We start from the raw sequence: 13,176 nt of genomic DNA on the forward strand, positions 1-13,176 counted from the left end.
CTACATCCCCTCTTTCTTCCTCCTCTTCAAGCCTCCAAGGAAGAGCTGTCCCCACTCTTGGCCAAAGCCAGACCCAATGAGCATTCCCCACAACCCACATTTCTCTCTCCTACATCTTCCATCTCTTCCTCTCCTTTGTCCAAAAACATACTTGGGCACACACCACCCTTCTCTCAGAGACAAATGGTTGATGTAAGATCCTTGTAGACAAAGACTCATTACTGTTTCCCTGATGTCAAGCATACAGGAGGTGCTTAATAAATGCCTCCTAGAAGTCCTGGATTCCTTTTAGACTCAAGAGTCACCTCCTTTAGGAGGTCTTCCCTGTTCTCCCTTGCTGTGGGTGCCATCCCCACCAAGGCTGCCTTCTAGCTACTCTGTATTTAGTGTGTGTGTGTGTATGTGTGTGTGGTGTGTGGTGTGTGTGTGTGTGTGTGTGTGTGTGTTGTCTGCTGAGAAGATGTGTCATTGGACCCAAAGGACAAAAGGTAAGGAGCCACAGAGATTCCTTCTGTGGGCTAGGGACATCCCACCCCACCCCCATCTTCATGCCTGCTCCCGAAGGGCAAGGACTATTTTTGCTTTCTCCTTGTATCTCCAGAATTTAGAATGGAGCCCGGTCAACAGTCAGCCCTTAAGAGATGCTTGCTGATTCACTGACTGTTGGATTGGATTGGATGGTGTAACCGAAAAGGACAAAAGATCTGAAATCAGATGACCTGGGTATCAATGTTGGCTCTGTTCCTTCCTACCAAGATAGCCTGGGCAAGTCCCTTCCCTGGGCCTGGCCCAGATGAGGATCTGCCAAGCTCAAGGGGTTGCATTACAGCATCTCTAGGCTTTCTTCTAGGGAAGCTGGGTGGCATGGCGGATAGAGTGCCGGGCCTGGGGTCAGGAATATCTGAGTCCAAATCTGGCTTCAGATATTTCCTAGCTGTGTGACCTTGGGCAAGTCACTTCACCCAGTTTGCCTCAGTTTCCTCAACTGTAAAATGAGCTGGAGAAGGAAATGGCAAACCACTCCAGTATCTCTGCCAAGAAAACCCCAAATGGGGTCATGAAGAGTCAGACATGATTGAACAATAATGAAGACTTCTAGTTCTGAATCTTATAATCCTAGAAAAACTAACTCCTACCTTGAGATCTCATGCTTGCTTGTCCACTTGTGCTCGCTCTCTCTCTCTCTCTCTGTCTCTGTGTGTGTGTCTGTCTGTCTCTCTCTGTGTCTCTGTCTCTCTCTGTTTTTCTCTTTCTCTCTGTGTGTCTGTCTCTGTCTCTTTGTCTGTCTGTATCTCTCTGTCTCCTCTCTCTGTCTCTCTCTCTCTGTATCTCTCTTTCTCTGTCTTTCCCTGTTTCTCTTTCTCTCTGTCTCTCTGTCTTTCTCTCTCTCTGTGTCTATCTCTGTCTCTCTGTCTCTGTCTCTCTCTCTCTCTCTCTCTCTCTCTCTCTCTCTCTCTCTCTCTCTGTTTCTCTCTTTCTCTCTGTCACTGTCTCTCTGTCTCTCTATCTCTCTCTCTGTGTGCCTGTCTGTTCTCTCCCTTAGCCTCCCAGTAGCTTCCTGGGCTGGGTCGGGCCAGGTCTGCCCTACTCATCCTCACTGCATCCAGCTCCCAAAGTCATTGAGTCTCAGAACTTGAAGGAACCTTCAGCTAGCCCAGCCCCTCATTTTTACAGGGGAGAAAGCTGAGGCCTGGAAAGAGGACGAAACTTGACCCAGCCAGTGGACCTCCAGGAAGAGTCCAGGCTTCCTGGCTCCCAGGTCAACGTCTCACCTCTTACCTCCCATCTCCCTCCTTGCTTATCTGATCTGGCTACGTCCCACCCGCCTCACACATGACTGAAAACACTTCCAGGTCATTGGTGACCTCCCAGGTAGCAGATCTAGTGGCCTTTACTCATTCTTCATCTTCTCTCCCCCGGCCCCCACCATCGGACCATACGGACCACCTCTTCCTTCTGGATACTATTCCCTTGCCTTCCATGATACCACTTTCCTCATAGCTGGCTTTTAAAAGTCATAGCTGACCTTTCTTCTATCGTTATTCAATAATTCATTTTCCTTTTCTTCTCTCTTTCTCTCCACTCTCTCCCTGGGCAATTTCATCCACTCCCATGGCTTCAGTTACCCTTGCAAGTGACTCCCAAACTCCCAGTGGACATTCCAACCCAGTGACATCTGGACCAAAAGACAGGACCTGCTCTTGGACCTGCTCCTCCTCCCGACTAGAACCATATCTGTTCATGGCACCAAAAATTTGAGCGTCACCTCTGAACGTTCCTTCCTGCTTTACCAGCCACCAGGTCCCTATGATCTTTTTTTCCCCTTCAAAATGTCACTCTTCTCTGTCTGACTCCTCTCCGCTCCCAAAGCCCCCCACCCAAATCTAGGCCTTCGTCACCTCTTGCCTAGACCATCAAAACAGCTTCTTTCAATGTCTCCCTGGGCCCTCTCTCTAATTCAGCCTTTCTAAGACCTAGCTTTCATCATCACTCCCAGACTTCAGCTCCTCTATGGACTGCTTCAGAAGACTGGAAATAGGAAAGGAAAGAAGGACCAAAGAATCATCCCCCAATTATCCAGGACATGGTCCGAACTAGAGAAGCACAATTAGTAAGTTCATGCCCCGGGACCCTGTTGACACTTCTCAGCATCAGTCCCCTTGAGTTTAATGGAGAAACCAAGCTTTGATTACAGACAGAAAAGCCTCCCCTTTAGGGGTGATAAGAAGACAAGCCCACAAAAATCAGGGAGGCCATCATCTAAAGTGGGGTGCTAGGTCAGGGCTGGCAGAGAGCTTTCCCTTAAACTTGTTTTTCTGTCTCTCAAATCTCTGTCACCATTGACCCAGCAACCCCCAATGGTATCTGTGATTCTCTCCTCTCCCTCACCTCGTTTTCTGTCCTGGGGTTCCCACCTTCACATTCTCTCTAGAACCCATCCCCTCATCTCTACTCCTACTCTAGTATAACAGAGGCCCTCATTTGCCAGGCTCTAGGATGACTGTGACAGCCTCCCATCACATCTTCCCACCTCCATCCTCTTCCCCCCATAATCCATCTGTTGCACTTGGCCGGAATAATCTCTGTGAATAACTCTCCTGGTTACATCACTTCTCTGCTCAGAAATCGTCAACATTCGCTACCATCTACAGAGCAAAGTTCAGACTCCTCTGCCTGGCATTCAAGGCCTTCAGTGAGTTAACGTCACTCTGCCCCTCCAGCTTTATCTCATACTTCTCCCATGTACTCTATGTTCCTGACAAACTGAATTCTTTTCTTTCCCTTCAACATCTGTTCTCATGACTCTGTGTTCCTATGCCTTGTCTACGCCCCTGTTGCCTTTTGAATTCCTACCTGTCTTCTTAAGGCCCAATCTAAATGCTGCCTACTCCAGGAAGCCTTCCCTGATTTCCTTACCCTTCTGGTTCTCCTGTGACTGAACCCTAACCTCCTCCCCATGGATTTTGCTTCGTTTGTCCCCTGCCCTTTTATCTGGGTGTGAATTACCATGAATTACTAGATGCTGAGTTCCATGAGGGCAGGGCCTAGATCTCTCCTAAACTTTGTATTCCCCACAGCCCAGAACACAGTTCTGGGAGAGGGTTACTGAGTTGAAACTGAAGGATCTGAGGGAGGCTGGAAAACTCGGGATAAACAAGAAAGATCCTAGCCCGAAAGGCAAATGGAAGCCTGTTCCTGAGCTTAGCAGTTCTCCCCAATGACAGGGGCCAGCAGGGCCCAGCTGGACACACAGGACTGGGGGTGCGCCTGCCCCACCCTCTCCAACAGCCTCCTCACCTCCAGAGAGCCCAGCTTCAAGGTGGAGCCGGGCACAGTCCGGGGCATGGTGCGGCTGCGTTCGCCGGGCTCAGGGGTGGGGCCCTGGCGAGCACCAGATGGAGCCGGGGGCGGGGGCTGGAAAGGCACCCCATAGGGGTTCTGCAGAGTTCCATAGGCTGGGCCCAGGCCCAGATGGTCCACGGACAGGAAGCTGGGATAGGCCTCTGTCTGAGACAGCCCCTTCCCCCCACGACGGGGGGTGCCCTCGGGCCTCGCCCGCTTGGCCTCCTCCCGGCCACCAGGCTGGAGGCTCAGAGTCCTCCGGGGCAGCACCGTGTACTCTCCCTCGCTCCCGGGGTCCCCAGACCGCAGCCAGGTATAGTCCAGCTGCCTGAGGCTGCTCTCCCCACACATGTACACGGGGTTGGTGTCATGTGGGTGGGGGGGCTCGCCTACGCCGGGAGAGGGCACTGGCATTGGCACCAAGATGTTGCCTGGCAGTGGGGAGAAGTTCAGCCCGCTCTCTGTGCCCATGAGGCAAGGCTTGGAGTCCTCATCCTCATCCAGCGACAGGCGGGACAGCGTGGCTGTGATGGTGGAGGGGTTGCACGTGTTGACTTCCTTGAACAGAACTGGTGGGGGGCAAACGTTGGGGGCGGGGGAGAGGATATGGATTCAGGTATGCTGAAGGGCATCAGTGCCTACCTCCAGCCCTCCCCCAAAGCCCATTTCCAGGACAGACCTGGAGGAGGCTCTGGCAGCCACAGTGGAAGAGCGAGCTCATCTCCTGCCTGCCTAACTGACCTTAGGTCCAGGTACTGTACCAGGGTCTCAGAAGAGAGGGAGGGACCCCAGAGTCATAGACTGTCATAGATGGAAGGGCCTTACAGATCATCTACTCTGAGGCCCAGGGAAGAGTCACAGAATAATTCAGCAGCAGAGCCAGGACCTGATCCCAGATTAGGCCACCTTCTAATAAGATCACACTAATGCTACCAGATGCCCACTAACCCCCTCCCCTCACTCCCTCACACACATACACACTCCTCCTTCCCCTTCCCTCCCCCATATATCACATATGTATCCTTCCTGCCCAAAGTGGGTCCCTCCCCTCTTTCTGGGCAGAATAGCCAAGTTATCATGAGACCTCGCAGCCTCGAGGCCCAGAAAGAGGACCCCTCCACATCCAGGTCATTAGCAAAGGCCTCCCCTTCCCCACCCAGGCTCCCCTCCCCTTCTCCCTTCCCCATCTGGGGTCTCACCACTCTCACCTGTCTGACACGCCAAGTCCACATCCTTTTCAAAATCTGTCTATAGGCAGAGAGGGGAGGGGGTTGGAAAGGAGGGAGGGGAAAGGATAAAAGGGGCAGTGGAAGGAAGAGGATCTCCTCCTCCGTCCCTAGACCTCCCCTTCTTCCATTCCCCAAAGCTTGGTGGAAGGAAGCTAAATAGGACAGAGTGTCAGCACTGGAAGGTAACCCTAAAATAGGGAAACCAGAGCCAGGAAGCACCTCAGAGATCAAATTTAACCCCTTCTTTTTACAGACAGGGAAACTGAGGCCCTGAAAGGAGGCACACCTTGCCCAAAGTTGCCAGTGAATTAGTCAGTGGCAAGGGCGGGAGGAGAACCCAGCTCTCCCTACTCAGCCTCTCACACCATGAGAATACTCTCACGTTTCAGTCAGGTCCAGCCCCTTTCTTCCATCCTTTCCCCCAGCCCCAGAAGTCAAGGAGCTAGCCCCATCTACATAGCTCTCAGTCTTCCCCAAGGTTAACCCTTGAGGTGACACGATGTGAGAAGTGGAGATGCTGGAGAGGGACACGAGCAGTGGGGATGTGCCCCAGCCACCCTCCCAGGGGTGCCCACATGCCCTGCCCTGCCCAAATCACTCACCATGACCTGGATCTGCCCATTCTTACAGGACCCGGGGGAGTTCTCATTCTCCTGGCTCTTGCAAACTCCAATTTGGCATTTCACCACATCTTGGACCTAGGCCAGGCAAGAAGCACTCACTGGGCATGGGCCCTCCTGGACCCAGCAGAAAAGCCACAGGGAGCCTGATGGGTCTTAGACCATGACTGGACACTGGGTCCTGGTTCTAGGCACACTCTACTACCGAGATCCTCCCCCTGAATGATGGGAGCTGCCCGGGCACTCTGGTTCAACTCAGTTCCTCTCTCCTCTCAGAGACAGCTACTCACCATCCCAGATCCTTCCCGCCCTGCAGCCTGACCCTCCCTCCTCACACTCCCTTAGGCCTGACCTGCCCACACTCATGTAAAACAGAACCTCCCGTTCTACCAGGAAGAGACAGAGATAAGGTCCGGTAAGAACAGATAAAAGACTTGTGGATCAAGGGAGAAAGCAGAGATAGATGAGGGGAGGCTTAAATGGGGGAGAGACACCAGGAATAGACAGGAGATATCCAGAAGCTGAATAAGAATGGGAAAGGTGAGATGAAGAGAAGCTGAGGGAGAGGGAGAGGGAGAGAGAGAGGGAGAGGGAGAGAGAGAGAGAGAGAGAGAGAGAGAGAGAGAGAGAGAGAGAGAGAGAGAGAGAGAGAGAGAGAAAGGAAGAGGAGGGAGAGAGAGATGGAGGGAGATATGGAGAGGGTGGGAGATATGGAAAGGGAGAGGGAAAGAGAGAGAGAGATGGAGGAAGATATGGAGAGGGAGAGGGAGAGAGACAGGAAGAGGGAGAGAGAAAGAGATGGAGGGAGATATGGAGAGGGAAAGAGAGAGAGGTGGAGGAAGATATGGAGAGGGAGCGAGAGGGAGGGAGAGAGAGAGAGAGAGAGAGAGAGAGAGAGAGAGAGAGAGAGAGAGAGAGAGAAAGGAAGAAGAGGGAGAGAGAGATGGAGGGAGATATGGAGAGGGTGGGAGATATGGAAAGGGAGAGGGAAAGAGAGAGAGAGAGATGGAGGAAGATATGGAGAGGGAGAGGGAGAGAGACAGGAAGAGGGAGAGAGAAAGAGATGGAGGGAGATATGGAGAGGGAAAGAGAGAGAGGTGGAGGAAGATATGGAGAGGAGAGGGAGGGAGAGAGAGAGAGAGAGAGAGAGAGAGAGAGAGAGAGAGAGAGAGAGAGAGAGAGAGAGAGAGAGAGAGATGAAGAAGAAGAGGGAGAGAAAGAGAAATGCCACTGGAAAGGCACAGAAAGACTGGGGTTGGTGACAGGGAGATACTGGGCTATATGGGGCTTGGAGAGCCCCACAGAACAAAGCTGGACAAGTGTCCAGCAAGGAGACCCAGATTCTGACTCTCTGTTGTTGAATCATTTCTGTCATGTCTGACTCTTCATGACTCCATTTCAGGTTTTCTTGGCAAAGATACTGGTGTGATTTGCCATTTCCTTCTCCGGCTCATTTTACACATGAGACACACAGAGTTAAATGACTTGCCCAGGGTCACACAGCCAGTAAGTGTCTGAGGCTGGATTTGAACTCAGGTCTTCCGGATTCCCAGCCCAGTGCTCTATCTGCTGTGCCACCTAGCTGCCCTTCATCTGCCACAAGAGCAGACACAGAGCTCTCAACCCTACAGAGAGGAGCCATGTTCCTCTGCCCTCCCCCATTTGCTGCCTGAGCCTCACAGAGTCCCAAGGACACAGGGGAAGATGGGAAGGATGGAGCTTTGCCCAGAGGGGTTAGCCTAGCCCGGCAGGTGGGGGGCCCTGTGTCCAGCACCCATCTCCAATACTCTCTGTGACCTCAGGGTCAGGACCCTCTCCTCTCAGGTCCTCGCCCTCTCCCTCTGCCTAATGGGGCGGGTATTCAGAGACAAAGACTGCAAGGGGCAGAGGCCCCTGGGAGCCTGGGCCCCGGCGACAGGATCGGCGTTCTCACCTCTCTTCGAAGAAAGCAGTGCACGGCAATGATGACGAAACCTTGGACAGAGTTGAAGATGGCAAAGAGGACCTGGAAGAGGATGGAGCGTCGGTCGGTCATGGCCAGAACGGCGGACATCCAGGTGAGGGCGAGCAGAGGCAGCACCACGCAGGAGCTCCAGAGCGAAGCCCTGCAGGGAGGAGAGGAACGCACAAATGGGCACGTCAGCCCCTCCACACACCCACACTCCTCCTAGGCCAGAAGGTGGGAGATCGGGGCTCAAGCCGCAGGGACCCTCCAAGACACAGGGGATGAAGGAGGCAGCTGGGAAGATTCAGGCCCAGAGTCAGAGAGAGACAAAGAAGAGAAAAGCAGAGACAGAAAGACCCCAAACTGAGAGAGATCCAGGGACAAACAGAGAGACCACAGGACAACGGAGCTGGAAGAGACCCTGGGAGTTTCAGCGCTCTCATACAGAATGGGAAACCAAGGCACGAGGAAATTAAGCGCCCTGCCCCTAGTCACAGGCACTCAAGATCAGAGACAAGATTCGAACAAAGGTCTTGACTTCGGAGTCGTCCCTTTCTCATCATGCTGTGTGGCCTCCCAGAGAGAGACCCCGGAGAGAAAAGAGAAGTGAGTGGACGTGTGCCCACAGAGGGGGACGCAGGGGAGGGACGAGTGCAAAGAAGGGGGAGCCATTGTGAACGGGACAGATACAGAAGGGGTGTGTGTGTGTGTGTGTGTGTGTGTGTGTGTGTGTGTGTGACAGAGAGACAGAGAGACAGAAAGAAACTCTGAGACTGAAAGAAAGGCACAGACAAGATGAAGAGAGCAATAAAGGGGACAAGTCCATCTGAAACACATGCACCACTCCCTCCCCAGACTGCGGGTGCATCCCCGGCCACTGAGCACCAGGATGCCCAAGGACTCCACCAGGCCCTGCTTCATCAGATGCCCTTGCCCCACTTCCTGACTCATTCCCCTTCCCTCTCCCTGCCCCAGCCCCACAATTGAGGGGGTCAGAGGAGGGGGGAGCAGAAGCACTGAGGGCCCCCCACGCCCAAGGGGAAGAAGGAGAATGGCTGGCAAGATTCCAGGGCAGGGCGTGGGGAGGTCCCCACTCTTACCCCCACTTCTACCTGGCCACTCCGCCCCCACTGGCATTAGTGGTCACTGCCTGTGGCAGGTGCCCATGAGGATGGCAAGGGTCAGACCAGAGGTCTGCCTGGGCTCACAGCATCATAAGTGAGACACTGATGAGCTGGAAGATGTTGAGGGGCCTGGAAAGCCCATCCCAGGAAGATAAATAGAAAGAACTAGGGGTGTTTGACCTAGATAAGAAAAGTAGGGGTCAGTGGGAGGGGGGGTTACACTAGTCTTTAAGTGTGTGAAAGGCTGTCTTGAGGAAGACAGGGCAGACTCTTGCTCCCTTCAGCCCCAGAAGGCACTAGAAGCCGTGGGTAGAAGGTGCAGACAGGACTTTGCTTCTGTATCTCAAAACAGAATGGGCTACCTTCTGGGAGGTAGTGAGCTCCCTGTTACTGGAGGTCTTCAAGCAGAGATGGAACTGACCACTTACTTGCCAAAGGTGATGCAAGTGGGGTTTCTGCTTAAGTATAGGTTACCCTCTGAGGGCCCCTTCTATAGTTTTCAAAGGACTGAGGGTACGAAGGGGCTTTAGAAATCCATGAGGCCAACCCACCTCCCTTTTGTTTTAAAGAAGAAAGCTGAGGTCAGGGGTAAGGGAAGTGAATTGTCTAAGGACACACAGAAGTGATAGAGTCGGGATTCAAACCCAGGTCCTTGGACTCCAAATGGCAGCCGCCAGAGTTTTAGACCAAGGAGACAGGACAGGCCGGAGGGAGGGGGAGGTGCCTGTTCTCTGGGTCCCCTCCTCCAGGAAGGGGCACCTGGGAGCCCTGGAGGTCCCTGAGCGCCCCCAGCTCCAGCCCCCACTTCCCCACCCTCCGCCCAATCCCCCCTCTCCCCACCCACCCCCGCCCGTGGGGCAGGACTAACATGGCGTTCCTGGCTGTGACCGAGCTGAGCAGGGGGCTGGGGACCATTCCACAGGCCGAGCAGGGGAGGAGGAGGAGGCTGGCACAGGGGAGCCGCTGCGGGCTTGGGGGGGCACAGACACAGGGGAGGAGAGGAACGGATGGAAAACCAGGGAGAGATGGAGGCAGAGCCACCCCCAGGGCGGTGGGGAGGGGAAGGGCAGACGAGAGAAAGAAAGAGCCCGGTTAGTGTGGGCAAGGCCACGGCCCTCGTCGTCACCATAACTGCCTACGTTCCTAGACTGTGCAAAAGCACTTGCCTTGAAGAAGCCCAAGGTAGGGCTAGGTAGGCGGTACAGAGTGCCATTAGCCCCACTTTACAGATGAGGAAACTGAGTCCAAAAGAAGGTCTCCTAGCTCAAAGCTTTGGGAACTAGGATTTGAACCCAGGTCTCCTGATCTCAGGTCTTATGCTCTTTCCATCACACTTGTCGGGACGATTGCTTCACTCCTGCCCTCCTTCCCTCTTGAACTCCGTGTGTGTGCACACGTTAACGGCCACAGGCCTATGGGTGTAGGGGAGGCTCTTCACAGCTCAGGTCCCCTGGGGACACCCCTCGATACCCCGTAATGCCAGGAATAGGAGCCAGCAGTCACCAGGGCTCGGTGGGGACAGCGGTGGGCAGGAGAGGGCAGGGCCCAGGACCCCAGGGTCTGGCTTACGCAGCGCGCTGCTTCTTAGACTTGTCTGAAATTCCATCCCGGGTCATAAGCTTGTTAAAAACGATGATTCCAATGAGCATGTTCACCTGAGAAACAGCGGGGAGGGAGGAAGGACAGAGAGGATCGCAAGGTGCCTTCCGTGCCGGGGGGGCGGGGCAGAGATCCACTCCCTCCCGATGCCCAGAGCCCCGCCCAAGGACGCTGGAGAGACCGAGGCAAGGAACACCTACCAGGACGATGACCGCTGCGGGGCCCACGAAGGCGTAGAGGAGCCCCCCCTCCAGGGACAGCCAGCAGCTGTGACACAGAACACAGACGGTCAGAGGCAGAAGGGACCCTAGTACCCAGGATGCCACTTCACAAGGACCGAACCTCCTCAGTTCACGTACAGGTAAACTCAGGCTTAGGGAGATGGAGCTCATCACACCCTCCCTTCCCCATACCCCATTCTGGTCCCCACTCAGCCAAACCACCCCAGGGGACCAAGCCCTTCCACCGCGTCCCATCACTCACTAGCAGCCCCAGTTTCACATCTGTATGGTATTTCACACATCTCAAACCTCTGAGACACTGTCATTGGACTTTGCTGCCAAGGGGCATCCTAGAGATCAAGTCTACCTCCCTCATTGTACGTCAGGGTAAACTGAGGCATGGGGAGGGGGAGGGGCTTGCCTTACATCACCCAGTGAGCTCAAAGCAGACTTGTAACCAGAAACCAGGTCTGGCCCACTCCTGGGGCTAGGGCTCACCTCCCACTGTTGGAACCCCTGGTTTCCTTTAACCCTCGGGGCAAGGACCCGCCCCCGTGAAGGCTTTCCTGCTCTAACCCTCTCCCCGAGCTGTCCTGCCTTCATTTTGTCCACACGTGGGTATATACTTGTATATGTGCATGTGTCCTCGCCTAGATTATAAGCACCGTAAGGGCAGGGACCCTTTCACTTAGTGCAGGGCCTAGCACACAGTGAGTGTTCAATAAATGATCCTCCCCTCCCCTCTTCAGACCTGCCCCCCTCCCCAACCCTGGGTTCAAGCACCCACCCACCCCCCTTCTCTGAGTGTCTCACGTACTAGCTGGCTGTGCCATAGCCTTTCGTCCGGGTGAAGCCAACAGACACAGCCACCACCAGGGCCGGCAAACCTGGGGAAAGAGGGAGGTCAGGAGATGGGTGAGAGGGAGGGGGAGAGGACAGCGGGGAGAGGCCGGGAGCTTCCCCCTGCCTCCAGGCGCAGAGAGAGACAGAATGTTAGCAATCAGAGGGCCATCCAATCCAACCCCCTCATTTTACAGATGGGGAAACTGAGGCCCAAAAGGTGATAATGATGAGTTAGTAGAAGAGCTAGGATTTGAACTGGGCTCTCCTGACTCTCAGCCTGGTGGGGGTGACTCCTGTGGTCTCTCTGCTCTCCTTGGTCCTAAGCTCAAGCCCCAGCACACCCAGTCAGCAGCTAAGGGCAACTGAGCAAGCCGGGGCCAGGGGCTGGGATGACAATGATGGCTCCTGGCCTTTCCTTCCTTCACTACAGTCCTCTGGGAGGCAGAGGCCCAGAGAGAGGCCCCCAAGGTCACAGCAAGCTGATGGTGAGATTGGAACTCAAGTCTCCCGACTCCCAGCCCAGGCACCTTTCCCAGGCTTCCCCAAATCTTATTCTGACCATACGGCCCACCCAGCTCAGCACCCCCACCCACCTGCCCGCCCAGCCTCCATTTCTCTTGGGGATCCCAGGATATCAGACCTGGGGCCAGAGGGGACCTTGGAGGTCACCTAATCCAACCTTCTAACACAGGCAAGGAGCCGAGGCCCAGAGGGGGAGTGCCTGCCCAAGGTCACACAGGTGTAAGGGGTGAAGTGAAGGTGGGCCCTAGCGGGGAATCCCCTCGGCTGGCCTCCCCTCGGCTGGCCTCCCCCTGGCCCCCACTCACCCCACCCCAGGCACAGGAAGCGCTTGCGGACGAGGCGTGTCCGGATGCGGCCGATGACGGACAGGTAGGACTGCCAGGCCTCGGTAAGCACCCAGCAGAAGGAGGAGAGGAAGAAGAAATGAAGGAATGCTGCTGTCATAGTGCAGACACCCTGGAACAGGAGGGAGGCACCTGTTCCCCCAGCTGGTCCCTCTCTCAGCAGAGGCGAGCCTCTGCCTCAGCTGGCGTGACGGATGCCAGGCCAGGCGGCCAGCAAGGTCACGCCATCACGGGGACCGGCGAGCCCGTTCTCCTTCATTTAACACACAGGGAAACAGAGGCTCGAGAGGGTAAACAATTGACCCGTGGCCACAAAGACAGTGAGTGCTGGAGGAAGGGATCGCTTGACTCCACCTCCAGAACCCTTACCACTTATAGGGAGGATGCTACAGCTAGTAAGGAGCAGAGTTGGGATTTGAACCCAGGCCCCTTGACTCCAAATGTAATGCCCCTTTCAGGTCTGTGCTGACTGTCCTTGTCTTCAGGTGTGCCTCTGCTGTGTTCTCAAACAGAGTGGGCATGGCCACCTGGCAGCTGCTTCAGGCTCCTGCAGAGCGTGAAGGTGCCGGGCCCCATCCCTCCCTCTTCCCAGCAGCGCCAGAGCCTCAAGGAGCGCCCCCAACTTCCAGCGCCCACACACAGCACGACGCAGGCCTGGTGACACGCACAGGCAGCCGGGAGAGGCGGGGAGGCCACCCACGCTCCGACGCAGTTCCAGGGACAGACACAGAATCAAAGCCTCGCTGTGACAGGGGTAGGCAAGCATGCCTGGACTAACCGGTGTGTAAACACATACACAAGCACGCACACTCACGCACGCATCCTGACATAGCCCCCCACATGTGCGCAGAGACACCAGCAGAAGAGGATTCTGCTCCCGAGGCCC

At 55.1% G+C, this 13,176-nt stretch overlaps 1 protein-coding gene across 1 annotated transcript in view; it reads right to left on the minus strand.

The window, feature by feature from the left end:
- Positions 1-13,176, minus strand: part of ADGRB2 (adhesion G protein-coupled receptor B2) — a 72,572-nt gene that overhangs the window by 4,825 nt on the left and 54,571 nt on the right. Inside the window, 9 exon segments of the mRNA XM_020983541.2 lie at positions 3,799-4,412; positions 5,052-5,091; positions 5,675-5,770; positions 7,626-7,797; positions 9,630-9,731; positions 10,331-10,416; positions 10,561-10,627; positions 11,399-11,468; positions 12,252-12,402. Of these exon segments, the coding sequence (XP_020839200.1) occupies positions 3,799-4,412; positions 5,052-5,091; positions 5,675-5,770; positions 7,626-7,797; positions 9,630-9,731; positions 10,331-10,416; positions 10,561-10,627; positions 11,399-11,468; positions 12,252-12,402 (1,398 nt within the window).

The sequence above is a fragment of the Phascolarctos cinereus genome, unplaced genomic scaffold (genome assembly GCF_003287225.1).
Source record: "Phascolarctos cinereus isolate Bilbo 61053 unplaced genomic scaffold, phaCin_HiC Scaffold_726;HRSCAF=1367, whole genome shotgun sequence".
Classification (NCBI taxonomy): domain Eukaryota; kingdom Metazoa; phylum Chordata; class Mammalia; order Diprotodontia; family Phascolarctidae; genus Phascolarctos; species Phascolarctos cinereus.